The sequence below is a fragment of the Bubalus bubalis genome, chromosome 4 (genome assembly GCF_019923935.1).
Source record: "Bubalus bubalis isolate 160015118507 breed Murrah chromosome 4, NDDB_SH_1, whole genome shotgun sequence".
Classification (NCBI taxonomy): Eukaryota; Metazoa; Chordata; class Mammalia; order Artiodactyla; family Bovidae; genus Bubalus; species Bubalus bubalis.
In genome coordinates, this window is record NC_059160.1 from 18,582,372 (window position 1) to 18,609,138 (window position 26,767).

The 26,767-nt window shown below is 42.5% G+C and overlaps 1 protein-coding gene across 2 annotated transcripts; it reads right to left on the reverse strand.

The window, feature by feature from the left end:
• Positions 1–15,466: 15,466 nt before the first annotated feature.
• Positions 15,467–23,733, reverse strand: LOC102405452 (developmental pluripotency-associated protein 3). Of its 2 annotated transcripts, XM_044941047.2 has the most exons (5): positions 23,623–23,733; positions 22,270–22,457; positions 18,230–18,462; positions 17,807–17,848; positions 15,467–16,262 (listed from the first exon to the last, which is right to left on the reverse strand). In XM_044941047.2, the coding sequence occupies exons 2-5, from the start codon at positions 22,349–22,351 to the stop codon at positions 16,128–16,130; spliced, it is 492 nt and encodes a 163-aa protein (XP_044796982.2). In that variant the 5' UTR covers positions 22,352–22,457; positions 23,623–23,733; the 3' UTR covers positions 15,467–16,127. The 2 variants fall into 2 exon arrangements, with proteins under 2 accessions (XP_044796982.2, XP_025138204.3); XM_025282419.3 differs by lacking the exon at positions 23,623–23,733 and having other exon boundaries at positions 22,270–22,850.
• Positions 23,734–26,767: the final 3,034 nt, after the last annotated feature.

A 26,767-nucleotide genomic window follows, 5' to 3' on the forward strand; every position in this document is an offset into this window, starting at 1 on the left:
ATATTTATGTTCTTTCCATGTTTTGGCTGTTGTGAATAGTGCTGCTATGAACATTTGTGTTTAGTCTCTAAGTTGTGTCCAACTCTTTGTGACCCCATGGACTGGGTCCCTCCATGGGATTTCCCAGGCAAGAAAACTGGAGTGGGTTGCCATTTCCTTCTCCAGAGGATCTTCCCAACTCAGGGATCGAACCTGCCACTCTTAGTTCTCCTGCACTGGGAAGCTCTGTGAAAGAGTTTATTCCTCTGTAACTAGTCAACCCTAAGTACCACCAGCAAAGCTTTCAGCTCCAGTCTCTATAATAGTTATTCATTTCACAATCAGGATCATCATCAGGGAAAATCAGTAAGGGCATTTCCAACATATCCAAAAACTTTCACACTTTTCTCATTAAAATATTGTCTCCCAGTTAGTGATCTTGGACTTCCCTTGTGGCTCAGATGGTAAAGAATCTGCCTGCAATGCAGGAGGCCCAGGTTTGATCCCCTGATCAGGAAGGTCCCTTGGAGAAGGGAATGGCTACTCACTCCAGGATTCTTGCCTGGAAAATTCCACGGACAGAGGAGCCTGGTGGGCTACAGTCCATGGGGTTGCAAAGAGTCAGACATGACTTAGCAACTAACACTTCAGTGATTTTAATGGACCAACCATACACACTTTTGGGAAATATCCACAAGCTATCAAAACAATATTAGTCTCAACATATTACTAAACACTTTTGCATGATAATGGAATATTTTTGAGGGCAAAGATCTCAGGATACATATTATCCCACATAGAAACAGTTAATGCTGGGTGATAAACACTTTAAATTTTTTATAATTTATTAATTAATTAAAATTATTTATTTTGGCTGCACTGGCCTCTCTAGTTGCAGCACGGGCTTAGTCACAGAATGTGGGATCTTAGTTCCCTGACCAGGGATTGAACCCAGGGCCCCTTGCATTAGGAGCATGGAGTTTCCAACCAGTGCCCCCTGCAGTAGAAATGTAGAGACCTAACCACTGAACTGCCAGGGAAGTCTAAAATAAGACAACTTTAAAGCAATAATTTAAACAAAATTACTTAGTTTGTGAGTAATAATATTAAAAATAGTGCTCAGTTCAGTTCAGTTCAGTCGCTCAGTTGTGTCCGACTCTTTGCGACCCCATGAATCGCAGCACGCCAGACATCCCTGTCCATCAGCAACTTCCGGAGTTCTTCATTAATTCTAAGATACCCCTTTTTTCACATTTTAATAACTCAGAAATTGGATATGTTTTATAGTCTAAACATCATAGTTTATTTTCCTTTTTATTTTCTTAGGAGTCCATTAGATTGATAAAATTATATAGTATTAGCTAACATTATTTATTATGGACCCTGGCACTATTCTTAATACTTCTTTGTGTAGTCTTCTTCAATTTTTGCACTAAATTAAGAAGGGACAAGGGACTTCTCTGGTGATCCAGGGGTTAAGACTTCATCTTCCAATGCAGGGGTTATGGGTTCAATCCCCAGTTGGGGAGCTAACATCCCACATACTTCATGGTCAAAAGAAAAACAAAACACAGAACAGAAACAATATTGTAACAAATTCAATACAGACTTTAAAAATGGTCTATGTCAAAGTAAATCTTAAATTAAAAAAAAGGATCAGGTTGGTGTCTTATAATCAGAATAACAGTAAAATAGATATCTGAAGAAAGGTTCTCTGAACATATTTTCTGTCCCTTTCATGTAGTCAAACTGGTCCAAAAGAAGTCAATTACGGGCCTTTCCAGGTGGTGCTAGTGGTAAAGAACCCGCTTGCTGATGCAGAAGACATAATGAGATGCAGTTTGATCTCTGAGAGGGGGAGATCCCCTGGAGGGCGGCATGGCAACCCACTCCAGTATTCCTGCCTGGAGAATCCCATGGACAGAGGAGCCTGGCGGGCTACAGTCCACGGGGTTGAAAAGAGTCAGACACGACTGAAGCAATTTAGCAGGCATGCACATTAAAAAAAGAAAGAAAGAAAGAAATGCACTAGAGGAGAAAAAGTGAAGATAAATAAAACTTTCATAAATTAAAAAAAGAAATCAATTACTTTTTCTTTGTTAAACCCATATGTTCAAACAAGACTGGTAGTCTGCTCCCCATGATGTGTAGAGCTATTAGGAACATACTGGGTTCAAATACTTGGAAAAGAATCCCCATGGACGGAGGTGCCTGGCAAGCTACAGTCCATGGGGTCGCAGAGTTGGACATGACTGAATGACTAAGTACACACAAAGAAAAATATTCTTTCTGCAGAGTTCTTCTCTTGATTCAACTAGTTGTAAAAATCCTTTGATTATGTTCTTTCATTCTTCTTTTCCCATTTTAGAGACCTACAAAGAAATGTAAAGCAAAAATGCTAAAATTTATTTCTTCAATATGATATGAACTTTATTCCTTTCTTCTTGTGGAAACCATATTCCTTGTGTTTGTTCATCATTTAAAAGGAGGAAAAAATTTGCTAAAATTTCTCCTGTAATAAATAATAGCCTGTATTTATGATATGGGCTGTGTGTATGATATGATTTACACACACACATAAATACCCACTGAACTGAGAAAGAAATAGGAGTAGAGCTTTTTCTTGTCAAGTTTCATTTCTTGAGAGAGATAGCTTATTTTTCCACATCTAAAAAATACACCTGAAGGGATATATACACCTGGGATCATCTCTGGGTTTGCTGGTCAGATAGAAAGCTCAGAATTCACTGTCTGTCAGTCTTGTTTCCTTCCACATAACAGCATCTTTTGCTGAGATTTCTGTGAGAATCTTCTGTCTTCTTTCTTATGGAATCATCTCTTTCTTCTCAGATCAGCCATTCAGGTTGAAGGGATGCAGTTTTATTAAGGTTGATTAAGTCACTGAGCGCGCCAGTCACTGAAGCTAGTTTAGGAAATTTAAAGTAGAAATAAAGCAGCAGAGACCGCTGAAAGAAGAAAGAAAGCAAAGGGGAAAAAATAGTAACACTTAAGAGTGAGCTGTCCCTGTGCTAAATGCATTCCTCAGTCAATCAACAGTGGTCTCTATGGGAAATTCCACTGGAGTGGGAGATAATAGAGTAATTAAAATACTTGGCCCTTAGTTGTGGGGAGGCAGGATTAAATTTTCCAAGGATACATAGCACTGGTTGGGACATTAGTCCTGTCTTGTTATCAGATTACTGAGTCCTATTTAGTTATTACCAGTCAAGGCTGGCCACCGTGCATGCAATGGAAACAGTAGATTTGACCTCTGTCTGACAACCCAGGATTCAGGATATGCCTGTGTCTCCTAGAATATAATTCTTAAAGATGTCTGAAGACAAGTTGATCTGCTTTCCTCTTCCAATATGCCTGTTTCCATGAACTTCCCAGAAAACCTCTTGACCAGTATACTTCTTCCCACCAGAACCATGAATACATCTGTGATCTTGTTAATCATACTAAGAAATATATGTATATTTATCTTTGTCCCGTTTCTCACTCAGAGATCCTAAAACCCTTGAAACGTTCTAATAGCAACAAATATGTCATTTGTTATATTAAGGAGGTGACTTTCAGACTCCACCTAAGGTTGGGAGCTGGGGAATTTCTCTGGATAGAACTCTACACTTCCACTGCAAGGGGCATGGGTTCAGTCTCTGGGGAGTTAAGATCTTGCATGCCATCATGCCAAATAAAATTCAAAAACCAAAAAATAAAATGGAGACTTATGATGGAATTGTTCTGAGTCTTGACTGTGATTGAATCTGAATCTACACACGTGTTAAAATTGCATATAGCTAAATACACAGAGAGACATAAACACAAGTGAGTACATGTAACACTGATGAAATCCCAACAAAGTCTGGATAATATCAATATTAAAAAAAACAGTTGAAAACATTTATCTTAAATATTGAGGTTTTAAGGTTCTTCCATTTGCCCTTATCTTATCTCTTTTTAAAAAATATTATTATTAATTTGGTTGTGCCAGGCCTTAGTTGCAGCATGCAAATTTAGTTGCAGCAAGCAGGATCCATTTCCCTAACCAGGCCCCCAGCACTGGGAGAGCAGAGTCCTAGCCACTGGACCACCAGGGAAGTCTTGCCCTTACCTTACTCACCCCATCCTAGTCCCTGTTTTTCCTCTACCAACCAGATAACCAGTAGCAGCACCCCCTCCCCTCAGTAACTACCAAAATTGTCTCCACACCTTACTGAATGTCCCTTGGGGGGATGTGGCCCCTAGTTGAGAACCACCGCTCTAGCTCTAATGATATCGAATGTTACTTTCCTGGTTCACACCACAGCTGAATCTCTGAAATTCTCATTCCCTCAACAGTCTCCTCTATTTCCTTTCATCCATTTCAATCCTATCAACCAGGATTTTAGTACCATAAATTGCTTCTCTGTTTGGTCCCAGGAGTAGAAAAAGTGAATGTATTCTTCAGCTGGTGGACGATGACTAAGGGACAAACCCTTTTAATATCTGAGAAGGAAGGGATTTCCGGGGTGGTCCATTGGTTAAGAATCTGTGTTGCAATGCAGGGGACATGGGTTCCGTCCCGGGTCAAGGCACAAAGATCCCACATGACTTGAAGCAACCACGCCCGCTCATCACAACTACTGAGCCTGAGTGCCGCAATTAAGACCCAGCCGTTATTCATCCTTCACCAGACCCTCACCCAAAAAAACTCTTGAGAAGGGCGAGTCTTGGCAGAGCCTCCCAACTGGAGGAACAGATGAGAGAAGACCTCAAGTGTGTCGGCAGGTCCCCGCTCTAGATAAGACGGTGCCCACACACCCATCCCTTAACTTCCAAACATGTACTTTAGAAGTTGGCCCAGAGAATAAGTCTATATAGCGTAATTTTTAACGGTCTTATCTGGTTTTGTAACTGAAAGTGGGCTGGCTACTCACTGTTCAAAAACCAATAAAGAGCTCAGGTTGGTGGAAAGGCAAGTTTGCTTTATCTTGGATGCCAGCAACTCCCCACTGAGAATCAGTGGGCTAGAACTTTTATAGGCTGATGGAGGGGGCTACAAGCAGAAACAGCACTGTCAGCTCTGACAGTCATCTTGAAATTGGTCACTGGGGGTCTAACCAGCATCATCTGGATTGTTTTAGGTATAGTTAATCTTCAGTTCCATGGTCAGTTTATTCCCATTTCCTTGAGGCCAGTTCTCAGAACTGTGGCAGCTTATGTCATACTATGGTCTGGTCATCATGTAATTAACTTCTCCAGTTGGGGTTTCAGAATCTGTAACACAGCTCACAGGATACAGCTCAGAATATTATTTATAGCCCTCAAGGCGGAACTAAAGGTTCTTGACTATGATTAATAACTAAACTTATTATTAGCTCTTCTTTGACTGCTTTCCTTTGTTTCTGCATTTTCTCACTACTCTGATTAACCTTACTCTTTGGCTAAAGTTTTTCCGCAGACAAAGGGCAGGCAGAGGATGTGGGGTGGGGGGCCCTGCTCCATTTCGGTTTCAGTTTCTCCTCTTTCTAGCTATGTCACTGAGGTCAAACCTTTAGTTTTTCTAAGATCGTTTCCACATCTGTATAAGGGGCATCATAATATTTACTGCACAAAGTGTTACATATGAAAAGGCCATGAATTATTTTTTTTAACTCATTCTAGACTCACTACTAGAATTTATTCTTTATCAAATGACTCATAAACAAAAACAAACACAAACAGGCAAAAAAGCAATGGATGTTTTGTTTCCAGACAGTCAGGACCAGAGAATTAAGATTACCTCCCATGGCCATCACTCTGTACTTAGCTTTTGTCGGAAGTATGTATGTTGGCTGTCCCTATAATCAGATCACACACCACTATTCTGTTAACAATGAGTGAAGTCACAAGACAGAGGGTCAAAAGGAAAACAACATAAAATGAAACCTGAATGACTCTTTTAGACGCTTGCTCAGTCACTCAGTTGTGTCTGATTATCTGCAACCTCATGGACTGTAGCCCACCAGGCTCCTCTGTCCATGGGATTTTCCAGACAAGAATGCTGGAGTGGGTTGTCATTTTATCCTCCAGGGGATCTTCCCCACTCAGGGATCTTCTGGACAGAGGGGTTGAACCTGCGTCTCTTGTGTCTCCTGCATTTATACCACTACACCAAACAGGAAGCCCCATCTATATCTTGCAGTCTTACCCAATCAAACACAGGAATTTGGTCAGAGAATGGTTTTTCTTTCTCTTAAGGCAGATATTTTCATTCTCTTCTGCACAGTTTAGCACTCATCCCAAAGATGGTTTGGTGGAAAACATTTTGCCTTAATTAAAAATCATATTTTCCCTTGGTCATTTGAGCGTCTCTGCTGCCTCCTTTCCTGCCTGTGGACAGGCTTCCTGGTAAACACCTTTGTGTTTCTCTTAGAGAGAAGTCAAAGATGACTTCTAGTCACAAATATCTCAGGCATGAAGAAGTCTTCACTTTTAAGTTCTCTCTGGGTGCAAATCCTGAAACCTAAATAAAAGCCCTGCTTCTCTGCAGTAGGCACAACTTAGCTGGGTTTCAATTCCTGCTAGATTAGACGCAGTGGAATCAGGATTGCCAGTTTCAATCACAAAGGTCTTTTTTATTTATTTTGGCCATGCCCTAGGCATTTTGGGATCTTGGTTCCCTGACCAAGGATCGAACCTGTGGCACCTGCATTGAACAGGGGGAATCCTAACCACTGGACCACCAGAAGTCCCTACTTTCCTCTTTTAAATTCACCATAGAAGGATCTCTAAGACTCATTTAGCTTTTTACCCTCTCAGTTCAATCGACATTAATTCAGTTCAGTTCAATTCAGTTGCTCAGTCGTGTCTGAGTCTTTACGACCCTGTGGACTGCAGCATGCCAGGCTTCCCTATCCATCACCAACTCCTGGAACCTACTCAAACTCATGTCCATTGAGTTGGTGATGCCATCCAACCATCTCATCCTTTGTCATCTCCTTCTCCTCCCGCCTTCAATTTTTCCCAGCATCAGGGTCTTTTCAAATGAGTAAGTTCTTCGCATCAGGTGGCCAAAGTATTGGAGTTTCAGCTCCAGCATCAGTCCTTCCGATGAATATTCAGGACTGATTTCCTTTAGGATGGACTGGTTGGATCTTCTTGCTGTCTAAGGGACCCTAAAGAGTCTTCTCCAACACCACAGTTCGAAAGCATCAACTCTTGCGCGCTCAGCTTTGTTTACAGTCTCAATTTTTACGCTCTAGCCACTTGTATATGTCCCGATGGCGCCATCTGCTGCCATAAAGAGGAATAGCACTTCACCTTTCACATTTTAGAATGGCAATGCAAAGTCGATGGTGATTAAAAACTAGCTGCCTTCTGCTGCTGCTGTTTAATAAAAGTCTTCCTGGATTGAGGCATTCGTGGCTCAGTGTTTGTTTGTTTATATTTTAAGTCTTCAGTTGCTGTTATAAATAGTGCATGCGTGGTCAGTCGTGTCCGACTCTGCGACCCCACAGACTGTGGGGTCCTCTGTCCATGCGATTTTCCCAGACAAGAACACTGGAGTGGGTTGCTATTTTCTTCTCCAATAGTAATAGTGCTCCAACCTATTTTATTTTTCCCTCATGACAAGGTTTTACTTAAAATCAATTAAAAGCATGTATGTAGGGACTTCCCTCCTGGTCTAGTAGTTGGGACTCTTCGATTTCACTGCTGAGGGTGAGGGTTCAGTCTCTGGTCGGGGAACTAAGATCCCTGCAAGCCTAACAGCCAAAAAAAAAAAAACCACCCACACACACAAAAAAACAGAATAAGCAAACAAAGAAACACATATGTAGGCTAATGGGCCACAGTGGCAGCAGTCGGCAGTGGTGTTCACACGGCTGACCGTTCCTCAGCGTGTCTGCCACCAGTGTCCATGTCCCCAGCTCACCCGCCTCCAGGAGACTCTCCAAGACCAGCAGCTCTGGAGACTGAGAAATTCAAGAGCAAGATGCCAGGAGAGTCAGTGTCTGACAAGAGTTCTAGTTAGTAGTCAGCTGTCTTCTCACTGTATGGTCACATGGAGGGGCAAGGGAGCTCCCTGCGGTCTCTTTTATAACAGCACTAATCTCATTCAGGAGGCTCCATCCTCATGACCTATTCACCCCCCAGAGGCCCCACTTCCAAATACTATCACTCGGGGGATTAGATTTCAACATATGAATTTGGGGGACACACACAATCTGCAGCAAGGAGGGATTGTGTTTTGTTCATTTGGGTGGCCCCATTACACCACACTGTGCCTGACATGTAATAGACGTTCAGTTCATATTCATTGAATTTGAGGAATGAATGCATCCATGAATGAATTTGTTAATAAAGGAATAAATGGCTCTGAAAAATACATATATAATTTTTCAAAAGTATATTTTGCTTCAGACACCATCGGTATGTTGTGATTTCCTGGAGTTCTTTCATTTTTATATGAGTTTTCAATTCTGTTTTTTTCTCAGCCTTTATAGAGATTGAATTGAGGTATAACATTGTGTAAGTTTAAAGTGTGATGATCCAATACATGTATATATTGCAAAATGTTTTCCATAATAAGATTAGTTATATCCTTCACCTCCATAATTTACTTTTTTTTTTTTGGAGAGCCCGTTTATTTCTTTAAAACTTTCTGGTACAGCTTGTGGGATCTTATTTCCCCAAGCCCTTGGCAGCCAGAAGACAGAGTCCTAACCACCAGCCCACCAAGGAATTCCCTTGTTGCTGTTATTACGGTAAGAGCAGTAAACTCTCCCCGTGGAGCAGCCTTCAAGTATATAATACAGTGTTGTTAACTATAGTCACCATGCTCTTCATCAGATTCTCGAAACTTATTCATCTTATAACTTGAAGTTTGTATCCTTGACCAACGTCCCATATTTCCTACCTCCCCCCACCTAGCCCCTGGCAACACTGTTCCACTCTCTTAGTTTAATGTTTTTAGAGTTCACATATAAGTGAGATTATACAGTATTTGTCTTTCTCTGACATTTCATTTCACATAATATCCTCAAAGTTCATCCATATTGTTGCAAATGGCAGGATTTCTTTCTTCTTTCTGGCTGAACAATACTCCATTGTGTATATGTGTGTATATCATTTTTTTTCCTTTTTCTTTTGGCTGCACTGAGTCTTTGTTGTGGCACTTGTGTTTCTCTAGTTGTGGTGCAAGGGATCAAACCCATGTCCCCTGCATTGGAAGGCAAGTTCTTAACCACTGGACCACAAGGGAAGTCCCAAGTGTCACGTCTTCTTTATCCATTCAACCATCAGTGGATGTTTAGGTTGTTTGCATGTCTTAGTTATTGCGAATAGTGCTGCAAGCAACATGGGGGTCCAGATAGCTCTTGGAGACACGGATTTTTATTTCTTTTGAATATACCTAGAAGTGCAATTACTAGATCACATGGTAGCTCTATTTTTAATTTTTTGAGGAACTCCCGACCTGTTTTCCATACTGGCTGTACCAATTTTCATTCTCTCCAGCACTGTACCATGGTCCCTTTTCTCTACATCCTCACCAACGTTTGTTATCTCTTTTCTTTTTGATAATAGTCATCCTACTGTGTGAGTTTCTCTTATATGTTTTAAGCTTACAAAATGAATGTAATTGTCATGTGTTTTTATTCATAAAAGCTGAATTTGTGCCTTATCTTTCACAAAGAATATATATTTAAAGATTTTCTGGAGTTTCATCAATTTTTTAAGTTATTTTAAAGAACCAATTTTTAACTCCATTGATTTTCTTTATTGGCTTGCCATTTCCTGAATTTCCTTAAAATTTTCTTTATAAAATGATGTGTTTGTGATTTAAAAAATAAAATTTGCCATTTTAACTATAACTAACTTTAAAGTTTGACTAACTTTAAGTGTTCAGTACAGCAGCGCTAAGTATATTCAGATTATTGTGACTCCAATCTATTTCTAACCCTAGTATCAAAGTATTCTCTTTGGGTCAGTGCAGTCTCTGCAGTGTTCCTCACTAAATCATCAGAATCATCACAAAAGTGAACGTTCAAAGTTTATTCCCAGGAGGATTGACCAACTATTACACTAATGGGAATCAGTGAGTCCAGGGACACCAATAAATCACTGTTTCACTCCTCCCATCCCAATCACATGGAATGTGCCGGGTTTGTTTCCATCATTTCTATTTTTATTTTTATTGTGGAAGGAACACTGCATGGTTTTAAATATACTCTCACTCAGAAGCAAAAATGCCGGTCTCCTCTTGGGTGTAGATTTCTTAAGAGTGGTGACATTTACATTTACCAGCTTGAAATTGATGTCTCGAGCACAAAGTTCGCATTCCCTTGTAAGTAAATGTATTTCATTACCTTGTAGAAAGTTGGGGAAATATTTTTTTAAATGAAGAAAATATAAATAAATAAATAAAATTCCAACCACGTGAAATGAGTTACCGTGAAGGTCTTTTTTCCCTCCAGCCTTTTATTTTATTTCTGTATTTAGGCTGGGATGGGTCTTCCTTGCTGTGCTCAGGCTTCCCCAGCTGTGGGCTCAGTAGTTACAGTGTGTGGGATCTTAGTTCCCTGACAAGGGATTGAACCCAGACCCCCTGCATTGGGAAAGCAGAGCCTTAACCACTGGACCACAGGGGAAGTCCCCATCCTTCTAACATTTTAAAACATTCTCTCAAAAAAAATATTCTCTCTCGCCCTGGAGACCATGGGTGATGGGGGATCAGGGTTGTTTCAGGAAAGGGAAACAGAAAAGGCTGCGACATCCAAGGAAGGACTGGGTGGGCAAATTACCCACTCTTTGCTGAGGGGAGGAGGTAATATCACAAAATACAGGACTCTTTTAGAGGTCGTAGATTCGGAAATCAGGCCATGTTAAACCCTTTCACGAGGATCCTTTGGAAGGCAGTGAGGCAGAGGGATCGCCTCTCCCTCCCAGCCTCCATACTTTTACCAGAATGTTCTGAAGCATTTATTTGGAAGAAAAAAAAAAAAGACTGTTCAAAGCAGGCCCGAACCTCCTGGGTTCCGCCGCTGGAATAAAGTAGGACTGGGAATCTCTATTTTCTTGGTTTTGGGAAGTGCTGTGTGCTATGCTTAGTCGTTCAGTCATGTCTGACTCTTTGCGACCCCATGGACTATAGCCCTCCAGGCTCCTCTGTCCATGGGGATTCTCAAGGCAAAAATACTGGAGTGGATTGCCATGCTCTCCTCCAGGGTATCTTTCCCACCCAGGGGTGGAACCCAGCTCTCCCCCATTGCAGGTGGATTCTTTACTGTCTGAGTCACCAGGGAAACCCTTTGGGAAGTGAGGCCATAATTAAATGGTGTCCTTCTTAATGTATGTCCCTGGAGGCATTTCTCTTGCACCATTCAGTTCAGTTCAGTTCAGTCGTTCAGTCGTGTCCGATTCTTTGCAACCCCAAGAATTGCAGCACGCCAGGCCTCCCTGTCCATCACCAACTCCAGGAGTTCACTCAAGCTCAAGTCCATTGAGTTGGTGATCCCATCCAGCCATCTCATCCTCTGTCATCCCCTTTTCCTCCTGCCCCCAATCCCTCCCAGCATCAGTCTTTTCCAATGAGTCAACTCTTCACATGAGGTGGCCAAAGTACTGGAGTTTCAGCTTCAGCATCAGTCCTTCCAAAGAACACCCAGAACTGGTCTCCTTTAGAATGGACTGGTTGGATCTCCTTGTAGTCCAAGGGACTCTCAAGAGTCTTCTCCAACACCACAGTTCAAAAGCATCAATGCTTCGGCACTCAGCTGGACTGGCACAAGCAAAAAATTTTCCTATTAAAAAAGTAACAGACATTCGTATGGTTGATTCATGTTGATGTTTGGCAGAAACCAACCCAATTCTGTAAAGCAACTATCTTTCAATTAAAAAAATAAATTCAAAATTAAAAAATAAAAACAAAAAAGGAACAGACATTGCCTCTCAATATATGTAAATGATGCTTGTAGGACCACATGCCTTTTAGAGGCATCATGGGAACCTCAGAGAAACTGCAGAGACCCTGCCAGGCATATCCAAAGCAGCTCCCAAGCTTCAGAGTGCATCACAATCACCTGGAGGGCTTATTAAAATACTGACTGCTGGTGTCAGCTATAAATTGGCACTTGCCATTGGCATTTGCCATCCACTGCTATGAGGATTCGGAGAAGGCAATGGCACCCTACTCCAGTACTCTTGCCTGGAAAATCCTATTGACGGAGGAGCCTGGTAGGCTGCAGTCCATGGGGTTGCTGAGGGTCGGACACGACTGAGCGACTTCACTTTCACTTTTCACTTTCATGCATTGGAGAAGGAAATGGCAACCCACTCCAGTGTTCTTGCCTGGAGAATCCCAGGGACGGGGAGCCTGGTGGGCTGCCATCTATGGGATTGCACAGAGTCGGATACGACTGAAGTGACTTAGCAGCAGCTATGAGGATTAAATCAAGGGATGCTAAAGCTGCTGATCATTACCACCCTCTGAAAGGAGTTCAGGGTGGAGAGCAGAAATGAGGCTCTCTGTCCTCAAGGGTGGGCAGGAATTGGTGTGAACAGGTCTTCAGACAGATATTTTCAGGACCTGATTTTATGAGCCCAATAGATAGAAGAGCGATCTTCTATCACCTCATATATAGAAAAGCACTAAAATCCTTCATAGTGATGACTAACCCTGTAACTAGCAGAAAACTTCTGCAAAAAAATATGTGCCTGATTGCATGAACTCCCCCTTCACCAAAATCTTGTACATATTGACCTTCCCCCTGTCTCAGCAGTTCCTCAGAGCTATCTGAGGTGTTGTCTCCCAGACTGTAGTCCTCATATTGCCCCAAATAAAACTTAACTTGCAGTTCTCTCATTGTGCTTTTTTTAAAAGTCGACACTGGGCTCCACTGACCTAGTGGTTGGGGATGGAGCACGGAGTTTGTCTGTCTGAGAAGTTTCCAAGTGAGGGATACTGCCTGTCCAATAACTTCTGCTGACCCACAGAGTTGCACCACCCGCTTCTAACTGTAAAGGATGCCTCCCAGAGTCAAGTAAGATTATGCAGTTGTATTCAGGGTTTCATATGTATTTTGCACTCAGTCTAGTAACCCAGTGTCTTCCCATTACTAAAGCATGACGTTTTCTCAGGAAACTAAATGAAGCTTTTTAGTAGTGAATGAAGTGGGTTTTTTTGTTGTTGTTGTTTTTTAAATCTCTCCTTTCCTCATTCAGACCTTAGACTGAAGCTACTACAAATTTTCTTTTTCTATTGGAAATAGCTCATTGTCATCAGTGGGGTCATCTCTCTATAAAATGATCTCAGGGAGTATTGTAGTAATTCCTCAAACAGAAGTTACCAGTATCTGTAACACCATGCACTTTCCACCAGCCTGTATGAAAATACATCATCAGTGTTCTGCTTGTAACTAAGGGATGGGGGCAGCTTGGAGGTGGAGAGAAGGGAGGATTGGAACCAAACGACTGTCACCAGGATTTGAGGAGCTGACCAGGGTATTTCAGAGAACATCACTAATGTGCCAGACCTTTAAAATCTTTAATTAGATTTGTCTAATTGCAACAAAGTGCTGTGTCTTTTTTGGAACTTTCAAACATAGAAAAACCTGTGTGCACTAGGGGTTATAATTCTATGGCTTTCAAACCACAGACAAGCTCTCCAAGGCTCCTTTTCAGGAGCTGAAGGTCAGCTGGCCCAAATAGAATCTTCTAAATAAAGCATGACTCACCAAACAATCAGCCCATCCATTTATACAGCTCCTATTGGGCATAGAAAGTGGTCTGGGAGAGCAAGTGTATGACCAGGGGGCATGTAGTTAGGCTCTTCTGTTACACTGTCTTCTCTAATAAAAGAAAGCTAAAGGAAGAAAAAGATACCCAAAAATGCCTGTGTCTGCTCACCAACCTGACACTATTAATAAGTAGGTAGGTTCTTTGAACCACTGCCTTTCTGAGAAAACTTGGAAAATTGGGTGTTAGCCTTTGGGGAAGATTTTCCTTAGATGCTGAAGAGGTTCAGAGACAGCTCTTCTTTGTATTATTTATCTGTGTTGAAAAAGAATTTGCATTCCATTCCTCCCATCCCATATGCCTAGCTAACCTCACACTCTGAACATTGGATTTTGAGCAAAAAAAAGGTTTCTTACAGGACCAGGCAAGGATATGGGTGGCTTATGGTCTCAAAATCCCTGAGCAGAAGAAACAGATTTTTTTTTTTTTTTTAAAGAATAATAATTTTATTTTTCTCTGTGCTGGATCTTCATTGCTGCGAGGGTTTTTCTCTAGTTACAGAGAGCACAGTCTGTCCGTCATTACAGTGCTCAGGCTTCTCATCGTGGTGGCTTCTCTTGTTGTGGAGCACAGGCTCCAGAGCTTTCGGGCCTCAGTAGCTGTAGCCTTCCCTGGTGGCTCAGACGATAATCTGTCTACAATGTAGAAGACCTGGGTTCGATCCCTGGGTCAGGAAGATCCCCTGGAGAAGGGAATGGTAACCCACTCCAGTATTCTTACCTGGAGAATTCCATGGACAGAAGAGCCTAAAGGGCAACAGCCCATTGAGTCCCAAAGAGTCAGACACAACTGAGCAAACACTTGCTCTTTTCAGTAATTGGCAGTTCAGAGTCCAGGCTCAGTAGTTGTGGTGCACAGGCTTAGTTGCTCTGAGGCATCTGGGATCTTCCTGGACCAAGAATCAAACCTGAGTCTCCTGCATTAGCAAGCAGATTCTTTACCACTGAGCCACCAGGGGAGCCCTGAGCAGTTTTAGAAGCCAGGTGAGGACCTGGGTTCAACCCTCAGTCAGGGAACTAAGATTCCATAAGCAAGGAGGTGCGGTTGGGGAAAAAAAAATGCCAGGTGAAGGAGAGGGGTCCCAGGCAGTGTTACAGGGATTAACATAATCAGGCTCCAGGGTCTCTGGGGCTCTGTACTTGTGGTCATCCAGCAGTAACATCTTTCATTTGGTGCGAGGTTCTTTTATATCTGCAAGATAACTCCGGAAATCTGTTGCCTAGGTACTTCAGAGAAGGACTAAATTAGAGGATTGTGGTGATGCGGAAGACTCTGGAGAGGCCCTTGGACTGCAAAGACATCCAACCAGTCAGTCCTAAAGGAAATCATCCCTGAGTATTCACTGAAAAGACTGCTGCTGAAGCTGAAGCTCCAATACCTTGGCCCCCTGATGGGAGCTACTCTCTAGTTTCGGAGTGCATGCTTCTCCTGGTGGTGGCCTCTCTTGTTTCAGAACATGGGCTCTAGGGTGCGGGCTCTAGGAGTTGTGGGTCCCGGGCTCTAGAGCACAGGGTCCAGAGTATGGCACACAGGCTTTAGTTGCTCCAAGGTATGTGGGATCTTGCCGGCCCAGGAATCAAACCTGTGTATGTTTTTCACCTGCATTGGCAGGTGGAGTCTTTACTACTGAGCCACCAGGGAAGCACCCCCAATTCTTTAATATCTTTTTACAACACCAACTGGTTAACTTCTTCCAAGAGGATACTATGTACAAACACCAGTGCCCCTGTTTGGTAACCTTAACTCAAATGTGTAAACTTTATTCCCAACAGGACAGTATCACAAAATATTAGAATGCCAAAAAAAGAAAAAAAAATTAGAACACCAGCTATATTTACATCCTGAGAACGAGATGGGGGTAAGTATTATTCATTTAATACATAGCTAGCAAAAACAAGTCTAAGATAAGAACAAGAATTTATCTTAAAGTTACCCAAATAAGTCTCAAGTTTTATTAAGATCTTCTATAAACACAGCTATTCGCTACTGAAAACTGAAACAGCACATCAAAAAATTTTATTACTATTTAACACACTAATAATGCTCTGGCCAAACCAGCCAATGTTATCTTTACATTCCTTCCCAAGTTAATTTGTTTCACATTCTTGATATTGAGTTTCAACTTCAGGGTTAAGAAACAGGCAATACCTGAGACTTAATTAGTACTTCATGGTGTCAGATCCAAGTGGAACTAGTGCGTATTCAAATCATTTCAATTCCAAGCTACATATAGATTCCTCATAAGTTAAAACTGTATTAAGGTAGAAAAGAGATGCAAGTGAAAAAGACAAACTTACAATAAATATTATCAAAATATTGGTACAATCTTTCCCAGGCTGCTTCATAATGATCCTAAAATTACCAGCAAGAAAACAGTACAAGAATAAGGTTTATGACTCATTCGATTCTGTGGCATAATTACTGTATGTTGTGTTGTGATAATTTTCATAATTATCATCAGAAGGATTTCTCTTAAACTGGCAATAACTACAGGTACACTGGAATCTTCGTACTCTTGATCGAATCTGGAAAAAAGAATGAGATGGATTAACTGGTTAATAATTTGAAATAATAAATTACTTCTACACCCAAGTGATATTAACAAACCACAAATGTAATGTTGGCTGTTAGAACAACCTTTGGAATATGGAACACTAAAAAAAGGTCAAAACCAAAAAACTTGGGGGGAAAAAACAAATCAAAATGGATGGCTGCCAAAGAATGCTAGATTGTCATTTTGTAATGGCTGCTGATTGTCAATAAATACATCCTGTACAACTCAGGAAACAGAGCCAATATTTTATAAAGATAAATGGAATAGAACTTTTAATTGTGAACCACTCTGTCTTATACTTGTTAACTTTTTAATATTGTGCATCAACCATACTTCAATTTTAAAAAGGAAATATATATATATATATATAGGAATACATATGCTTCAGTTCTCTGAAGTATTATGAACTCTATCAGTCATGTCTAACTCTTTGTGACCCATGGACTGTAGCCAGTCAAGCTCCTCTGTTCATGGGCTTCTCTAGGCAAGAATACTGGAGTAGATTGCCATTCCCTTCTCCAGGGGATCTTCCTAACCCAGGAATCAAAGTCAAGTCAAATTCAGGGATCGAATTCAGTTCTCTGAGTGTCTTAAATGTGAGATACTCAACCATTTGCTGGCCACTCTGTGCACAGGTATTCACCCTCTTACTACCTGGTATAGAACATCATGTTTGTGACAGCAGGTGAAAAAGCACAAGCTCAACACCAAGAGTGAAACTGAATGGAAACCACAGACTTGAGGTGATGATGATAATGTGCCGGTGTCAGGTCTCCACTGCAGCACCCCAGGTGGCTCAGTGGCAAAGAATCTGCTTGCAATGTGGGAGACCTGGGTTCGATCCCTGGGTTGGGAAGATCGTTTGGAGAAGGGAATAGCAACCCACTCCAGTATTTTTGCCTGGGAAGTTCAATGGACAGAGGAGCCCGGCAAGCTACTGTCCATGGGGTTGCAAAAAAATCGGACACAACTGAGTGACTAAACAACAATAATGTAGGTTCACAACTGCAATACCACAACTAGTAGCTGCTAACAGCAGAGGAGGCTGAGAATGTGTGGGATCAGTTAAGTAAATTTCTTCTCAACTGTGCTAGAGACCTAAAACTGCTCTAAATATACATAAAATGTAGCTATAGATGTAGATATATAGGGCTTCCCAGGCAGTGCTAGTGGTAAAGAACCCACCTGCCAGTGCGGGAGAAATAAAAGATGCAGGTTAGGGTTCGATCCTTGGGTCAGGAAGATCCCCTGGAGGAGAGCATGGCAACTCACTCTGGTATTCTTGCCTGGAGAATCCCATGGACAGAGGAGCCTGGTGGGCTACAGTCCATAGGGTCTCAAAGAGTTGGACATGACTGAAGTAACTTAGCATACATGCATGTATTTTTTAAAACACAAATATGAATGGATTGATCCAGAGTTTCTGAAGATTGAGATAATCCAAGCCAATCTGCCACTCTTCCTCCCCTGCAAACCAGATGCCCACCCACCTCTACAGTAAGACTTTCTACTTACCTCAGTGTCCTCCTGCTGCTGTAGTTCTCTTTGAGAGTCAGACTTTGTGGGAAGAAAAAAAGACATATATTACAAGCTATCAAGCAAAATTCAGATTACTAGTGCCACACATCTAACCTAAGAGGAGTTAGAGACTCTTAACACCCTAAGTGTCTTTCACACCTGCCCTCATGAGTACAGTGGAAGAGTGACTGCTGCTGTTCATCAATATTTATTTATTTTTTTGTGGCTGAACCCCAGGGCTTTGAGGCCCTCCCAGGGATAGAACCTGTGCCTCCTGCAGTAGAGTTCGAACCCCTGGGAGTCCTAACTGCTGGACCACCAGGTAATTCCACCACCACCACCACCACCCTCCCGCCAATATTTACATCTTGATATCCGTGAGTGCCCAGAGTGGCTCAGTGCTGCCTACCCAGAACTCACACGAGGAATTCCTTTGGCATAGCGAAGTCTGAGAGATTCAATCAGCTTTTGCATCCTGTATCTCCGCTCACTCAACACTGTTCTTACCCCTCTCCGCCTAATGGGTGTTTTCTCACTAGGTAACTGCCCAGTCGGTTGAGATGGGTATTCTGGTAGATAGGGCAACTTAATACTAGGGTTGAGAGTCAAGTTACTGAGGTTCGTTGCTAACATTTCAGAGAGTTGAGTGGCAACTGAAAGAAAAAGAAAACAAAGATTGATTAGGGCAAACTGCAATATCCAGAAGCCACTTAGCTCTCGCCCAAACTAAGTCTGCTCTTAAGCAGCTCACAACAGTAGACAGTGGGAAGTTGCTCAGAGTGAAGACAGACCCTAGATACTCTGGGTGGTTAACTAGCATGTGCATGCCCTTAAGCCTGGTGGAATCCACCATAATGGGAAACACTTTCTTCTCAAAACTTGTTTTGATGCTGTTACGAGTAGTTCTGAGTGTTTGTTAAATGTTTTCCCATGGGGTCATATGTATATATGCAATTTATTTATGTGTTCAGGTGTATCTTACTCTTTGCGGCTCCATGGACTGTAGGCCCCATGGGCTCCTCTGTCCATGGAATTTTCCAGGCAAGAATACTGGAGCTGGTTGCCATTTCCTATTTGAGAGTATCTTCTTGACCCAGGGATCGAACTTGCATCTCTTACCATCTCCTGCATTGGAGGTACCTAAGATGATTCCAAGTGGAAAAACATGGAGCTAAAATCAGATATTGACAGTTTTCCCATTTTCATTTGTGTGGATGATTTTTAATATGACTGTAGGGTCATAAAGCATTAATGCAAGTCAAAATGTTTCAGTGTGACAAGTTTCAACAATTCACCTTTATAGCTGCTGCTGCTGTAAAGTCGCTTAAGTCGTGTCCGATTCTGTGCGACCCCACACCTATACAATAGACAAAGAATCCCCAAATGTGATAATCTCTCTCCATCCTGAAGAACTAGTAAGTCAAAGGGGCTATTACCTGTTCCAGTTAAACCAGGCTTTATGCTGTTAAACAATCACTCTTGAGACGTCTCTGGTGGTACAGCGGCTACCAAAAATCTGGCTACCAATCCTGGGGACACAGGTTTGATCCCTAGGCCAGGAAGATCCCACATGCCACAGAGCACCTAAACCTGTGTACCACAACTACTGAAGCCAATGAAACTAGAGGCCCGTGCTCCAGAGAAGCCACTGTAATGAGAAGTCCATGCACCATAAGTAGAGAATAGCCCCCACTTACCACAACTAGAGAAAGCCTGAGTGCAGCAACAAAAATAAATGTAAAATAATTTAAAACTATATTAAAGAGTCAGGATCCATTCAACTTACACGGACTTGTGCAAATGGAAATTAAGATTCCCGGTTGTGAAATTGTCAGGTACTAAGGCAATTCAGAAGAGGTGGCAAGAAGAGGTGGCAAGAATACACAGGAGAACTGTACAAAAAAGAGCTTCATGACCCAGATAATCACGATGGTGTGATCACTCACCTAGAGCCAGACATCCTGGAATATGAAGTCAAGTGGGCTTTAGAAAGCATCACCAGGAACAAAACTAGTGGAGGTGATGGAATTCCAGTTGAGTTATTTCAAATCCTGAAAGATGATGCTGTGAAAGTGCTGCACTCAATATGCCAGCAAATTTGGAAAACTCAGCAGTGGCCACAGGACTGGAAAAGGTCAGTTTTCATTCCAATCCCAAAGAAAGGCAATGCCAAAAAATGCTCAAACTACTGCACATTGCACTCATCTCACACGCTAGTAAAGTAATGCTCAAAATTCTCCAAGCCAGACTTCAGCAATATGTGAACCGTGAACTTCCAGATGTTCAAGCTGGTGTTAGAAAAGGCAGAGGAACCAGAGATCAAATTGCCAACGTCCGCTGGATCATGGGAAAAGCAAGAGAGTTCCAGAAAAGCATCTATTTCTGCTTTATTGACTATGCCAAAGCCTTTGACTGTGTGGATCACAATAAACTGTGGAAAATTCTGCAAGAGATGGAAATACCAGACCACCTGACCTGCCTCTTGAGAAACCTATATGCAGGTCAGGAAGCAACAGTTAGAACTGGACATGGAACAACAGACTGGTTCCAAAGAGGAAAAGGAGTACATCAAGGCTGTATATTGTCACCCTGCTTATCTAACTTATATGCAGAGTACATCATGAGAAACGCTGGGCTGAAAGAACCAGAAGCTGGAATCAAGATTGCCGGGAGAAATATCAATAACCTCAGATTTGCAGATGACACCACCCTTATGGCAGAAAGTGAAGAAAAACTAAAGAGCCTCTTGATAAAAGTGAAAGAGGAGAGTGAAAAAGTTGGCTTAAAGCTCAGCATTCAGAAAACGAAGATCATGGCATCAGGTCCCATGACTTCTTGGGAAATAGATGGGGAAACAGTGGAAACTGTGTCAGACTTATTTTTTGGGGCTCCAATATCACTGCAGATGGTGACTGCAGCCATGAAATTAAAAGATGCTTACTCCTTAGAAGGAAAGCTATGACCAACCTAGACAGAATATTAAAAAGCAGAGATATTACTTTGCCAACAAAGGTCCATCTAGTCAAGGCTATGGTTTTTCCAGTGGTCATGTATGGATGTGAAAGTTGGACTGTAAAGAAAGCTGAGCGCCAAAGAATTGATGCTTTTGAACTGTGGTGTTGGAAAAGATTCTTGAGAGTCCCTTGGACTGCAAGGAGATCCAACCAGTCCATCCTAAAGGAGATCAGTCCTGGGTGTTCATTGGAAGGACTGATGTTGAAGCTGAGACTCCAATACTTTGGCCACCTCATGCGAAGAGTTGACTCATTGGAAAAGACTCTGATGCTGGGAGGGATTGGGGGCAGGAGGAGAAGGGGATGACAGAGGATGAGATGGTTGGATGGCATCACCAACTCAAAGGACATGAGTTTGAGTGAACTCTGGGAGTTGGTGATCGACAGGGAGGCCTGGCATGCTGTGATTCATGTAGTCGCAGAGAGTCAGACACGACTGAGCGACTGAACTGAGCTGAACTGAAGGCAAATTCAAGAAAAGAGAAAGGCTGGCTATATTATATAGATATTATCTTCATCAATTTTTTTCCCCTTTGTATATACTGATTTCAAGATGCAAGGGAGGCAGAGGGTAGAATAGATGCCAGCAGGATCCACCCAGCTTCCTGGCTGCCCAGAGGGTGTTGGTTGGCTCCACGTCATCTGTGCACCAGCCCTTACACCATCCACCCCCATCTGAAGTCAGGGTAAAGTGAAAGAAAGTGAAGTCGCTCAGTCGTGTCCAATTCTTTGCGACCCTATGGACTGTAGCCTACCAGGCTCCTCTGTCCGTGGGATTTTCCAGGCAAGAATACTGGAGTGGGTTGCTATTTCCTTCTCCAGAGGATCTTCAAAACCTAGGGATCGAACCTGGGCCTCCATATTGCAGGTAGAGGCTTTACCCTCTGAGCCACCAGGGAAGTCAGGGTAAAAAGCATTCAAATCCAGTGAGTAGGTCTGGGAGGCCAAGGCTGGGATCCTGTGAGGCTCCAAGGAGAGATTTTTAAAACTCGTGATTGGAATATAATGCTGGTGAAAATACTAATCGCTGGGACATCTCTGGTGGTCCAGGTTCCATCTCTGATCAGGGAACTAGAGCCTACTTGCCACAATTCAAGACTTGGCGCAGCTAAACAAAATTAAAAAAAATTTTTTTTAAAGTACTAATTTCATAAGATGCTATTCGCCCTGGTCTAGGAGAACTCTGATTGCATGTTCAGATGTCCTTAGAAGACTGACAGATTCCTGAGCATAGAAAGCAAACAATACAGTTTCCACTTTTCTCCTGTTAATCTGGCTTTCTTTCTTTCTTTTTTTTTTTTTTTGAACAGGAGGTCCCTACACTCCCTGGCCACCCTCTCCTCCAAGATTTACTTAACTGCATTTCTCTGTAAAAGACTGAAGTCAGTAAAACAGAAAGGTAGGCTCTTAACCTTCCCTACCCAGCCCCATCTCTCCCCAGCTCACCCTGCATTGCCTGGGAAGCGTCATCGATGGATGTTTTCAGAGACTCTAGGGTCCAGGTTGGGTTATCTTCTGATGAATCCATTGGAAGTCTAGTCACAGCTTGAAGCTCCTCCTAGATCTTTGGGTGCCAGTGGAAGGTGATGCTGTAGGCTCAAACTGCTCCAAAAAAGCCTGGAAGAACTATAGAGCTAAGAAAGAGGGGAAAAAAACCCAGGCTGACACGCCATGGTGAGAGAGTAAAAGTCTCCTGTTTCCTCTTAAAAACAACAGATAAGCCAATCAGCCAGCCTATTTTAATGACTAATGAGTAAAAGGATAAGGTGAATGGGCGTAGTCCTATTAGGGGACTAATAGGAGAGAGTAATAATGCCCTCTGTCAAGTAGGGTAGAGATTTTATAAGGCGCCTCTGTGGTTGTGTCTTCCTGAGGTTGCCTGAAAAATCCATTTCTTTCAAACTCTGCTTGTAGAGATGGCTGCTGGTTTGTGAACTGGGTTTAAAGTGCTGGAGTTCAAGGAGGAGATGGCAGTTTCCCTCTGACTATAAATTAACTCCCAATTAACAGCAGGTTTTTTTTGCTTGACTCATCTGAAACCTTTGGATGCTAGGAAGGGAAAAGAGAAAAAAAGGGTCTGTTGAGACGGCAGTTTCCCTCTGACTATAAGTTAACTCCCAATTAACAGCAGGTTGTTTTTTTTTTGCCGGACTCATCTGAAACCTTTGGATGCTAGGAAGGGAAAAGAGAAAAAAAGGGTCTGCTATACGCAGTGTACGGAGAAGGCAATGGCACCCCACTCCAGTACTCTTGCCTGGAAAATCCCATGGACAGAGGAGCCTGGTAGGCTGCAGTCCATGGGGTCGCTAAGAGTCGGACACGACTGAGCGACTTCCCTTTCACTTTTCACTTTAATACATTGGAGAAGGAAATGGCAACCCACTCCAGTGTTCTTGCCTGGAGAATCCCAGGGATGGGGGAGCCTGGTGGGCTGCCGTCTATGGGGTCGCACAAAGTCGGACACGACTGAAGTGACTTAGCAGCAGCAGCATACGTAGTGTAATAGATTGATATTTTATGAATGTGTATTTTGGATCTGTAATTTTAATTTCTTTTTTAGACTATCAATTCCATTGCCTCTTTTTGATTTCTGGAGCAGCTGAAATTAAGTTTATAAATTGGTACCCTCCACCCCCCAAAATAAATTTGTATTGAATTCTGGCAAAGAGCCCTAACATTAACTGCTGACTACAGGATAGAAGATCCCCGGCTGCCCTACTGTTTGGTTATTCATTATTCATCTCCTCTTCAGTATCCAACCTCCCCATCCCTCCGTAGCAGGAAACTATGAAGAAATACCAAAAGCAGTCTTGTTTGTTTTTAGCAAAAAGCATAAGTTGACATTTGGGTCAATGACTGCTTTTGTAGGGGATGAAGAGTAGCCGTAGATGGGTGTCAGGTCACAATGCTTTATTTAAATGGTTCTCAAAGGTGTGCCCTGTCGACAGGCAACATCAGAGGCACCTGGTGACTTGTTAGTTATGATTAGAAATGGTTGAGCTCCAACCCAGACCTACTGAATCAAAGACGGGCCGAGTATGCGTGCGTGGTAAGTTGCCTCAGTCCTGTCCAACTCTGTGCAACCCCATGGACTATAGCCCCACCAGGCTCCTCTGTCCATGGGATGCTCCAGGCAAGGATACTGGAGTGGGTTGCCATTCTCTTCTCCAGGTCTTCCCAATCCAGGGATCGAGCCAGGGTCTCTTATGTCTCCTGCATTGGCGAGCATGTTCTATACCACTAGCACCATTTGGGAAGCCCTTGGGGCCCAGCAGTTGTTGTTTTAACAAGCATGCCCCTCCCCACATGATTCCATCTGTGCTCAAATGGTAGTGGCTTCTCGGTGCTCCCAAGGGCAAGTTCTACTCCTGTGATTCTGCTCTCAGCTGTATCCCCTTTGGGACAGCTGACCCCTTCTACAGCAGTCTCAGAGAGCCCTTGAAGAAGTGAGGGCAAAAATCAGATTGCAGGAGTCTTTAATCTTTAAGATTAAGACATGAGTTGATGAAAAAGGCCTACAAAGATCCTCACTCAAGAAATCCAAGTTTAAGAGAAGGGTGTTTTTGTTGTTCAGTTGCTAAGTTGTGTCCGATTCTTTGTGACCCCCATGGACTGTAGCACCCCAAGCTTCCCTGTCTTTCACTATCTCCCAGACTTTGCTCAAACTCATGTCCAGCTCATCCTCTGCCACCCCCTTCTCCTCCTGCCCTCAACCTTTCCCAGAAAGTTGAAACATTGCTATACTTAGAAATGGATAACCAACAAGGACCTACTATATAGCACAGGGGACTCTGCCCTGTGTTATGTAGTAGCCTGGATGGGAGGGGAGTTCTGGGGAGAATGGACACATGTACACGTATGGCTGAGTTGCTCTGCTGTCCCCCCTGGAACTGTCACAACATTGTTAATTGACTATACTCCAACATGAAATAAAAAGTCAAAAACAAAAAAAACAGTTGCGAGAACCAGGGCTGGAGAGAAGTATGGGACATAGATAATGGTGGAGTTTTGCTTTTTCAAACTTGATAGAAATTGAGTCCCAAGCAACAGAAGATAAAAATAATGAGAGATAGAGTTCAGAAAATGCACACCCTAAATATGTATGCAAAGACTGGATAAAAATTTCTAAAAATTGTAATACCCTTTTAGCTGCCTTTTATTAGTTAACATCTTTATAGTATGATGAGATAAAAAACCAAATGACATGAAGCAACTAGAAAAAAGACTATAAAAGAACTCATAATGAAAACTACCACTGATTTCTCCAGAGATTAAAAAAAATCATATAATAATTTTTTTCCCTAGGAGGACATAATATTTTTGAAACAAACAAGATGCTCCTTTAATAAAGGAAAATTCAAGAGAGCAAAATAAAATAAAATAACCATCTGGAATTTAGATGTTTGATAGCTGAAACACGAAGAGAAGGGTTTGAAGAGAATTCAAAGCTATCCCCTTATAGTAAGTAAAGCAAAACCACAAGCAGATGTAAAATGCTGATAGAAGAGAAAATGTTAAAAAGTGAGACTTTAAGATCAGGAAATATGATGGCTTCAGATCCTTCAACAACACCAGATGCTAGAAGATAATGGAACCATATCTTTCAAATTCTGAAGGAACATTATTTCCAACCTAGAATCCTGTTTTCAGCCAAGTTATTGGCTGAAATAACAAATACATGTACACACTTGAGCAAATGTGGAACATTTTGGGCTTCCCAGTGGTTCAGCATTAAAGAATCTGCCTGCAATGCAGGAGCTGCAGAAGACCCAGGTTTGATCCCTGAATTGGGAAGATCCCCTAGAGGAGGTCATGGCAACTCACTCCAGTGCTCTTGCCTGGAGAATCCCATGGACTGAGGTGCCTGGCGGGCTACAGTTCATGGGGTCACAAAGAGTCTGACACGACTTAGTGACTGAGCACACGAACTAGTAGTTAAGATTCTGCACGTCCACTGCAGAGACACTGTTTTGGTTCCTGGTCTAAGAACTAAGATCAGGCTTGGTGAGGCAAAAAAGAAAAGTCAGGGATGGGAGAAAGAAACAAAATACCAGTATATTTATTTGTTTTACAATATCTTTTATTTTATTTATTCATTTGACAGCACTGAATGAATTAGGTCTTAGTTGCAGTTTGTGAATGCTTAGTGCTTAGTTGCTGCATCTGGGATCTAGTTCCCTGAGCAGGGATCGAACCCAGCACCCTGCTTTGGGAGTCTTGGCCACTGGACCACCAAGGAAGATGGAAACTGATGATACCGAAATCTTGGCTCTACTTTCTCTCTTATGTAATGAGCCCACCTTTTTCCTCCAGTTGAAGGATTCTTTTTTTTTTTTTTTTTTCCATTCAACTGTGTAGCCTGGTTTCAGGAGGAGTAGAGAGCTGCAGGCAAAAGAACCATTTTGCCCTCAGGGAACAGACAACAAATGATGGATCCAAAATACAGGGTCGGGTAGAGAAAAGTATTCCAAAGGGAGGTGTGGCTTAGTAAGGGAGAGAGGAGGGTCATAGTTGGGGAAAACACTCCCAAACAGACATCCTGCCTGCGAAGTCGCTTCAGTCTTGGCCGACCCATTGACTGTAGTCTTCTAAGCTCCTCTGTCCATGGAATTCCCCAGGCAAGAATGCTGGAGTGGGTTGCCATGCTCTCCTCCAGGGGATCTTCCCAACCCAGGGAATGAACATGTGTCTCCTGCATCTCTTGCATTGGCAAGAGATCTTTACTGTCCAGGATCTTTACCCCTCCTCAGTCGTGTCTGACTCTCCCCATGAATTGCATCAGGCCAGGCTTTCCTGTCCTTCGCCATCTCCCAGAGCTTGCTGAAACTCATGTCCATTGAGTTGGTGATGACATCCAACCATTTCTTCCTCTTTCCTCCCCTTCTCCTCCTGCCTTCAATCTTTCCCAGCATCAGGGTCTTTTCTAAGGAGTTGTCTTTTCGCA

Bases quoted from the DNA above. Each gene is read 5' to 3' on its own strand.
- LOC102405452 (XM_044941047.2), bottom strand. From the start codon at position 22,351: ATGGATTCATCAGAAGATAACCCAACCTGGACCCTAGAGTCTCTGAAA. The intron at 18,463-22,269 runs GTGAGCTGGGGA...TTTTTCTTTCAG, and splicing joins CGCTTCCCAGGCAATGCAGG to TTGCCACTCAACTCTCTGAA. The intron at 16,263-17,806 runs GTAAGTAGAAAG...TCTTTTTTCCAG, and splicing joins AGCAGCAGGAGGACACTGAG to ATTCGATCAAGAGTACGAAG.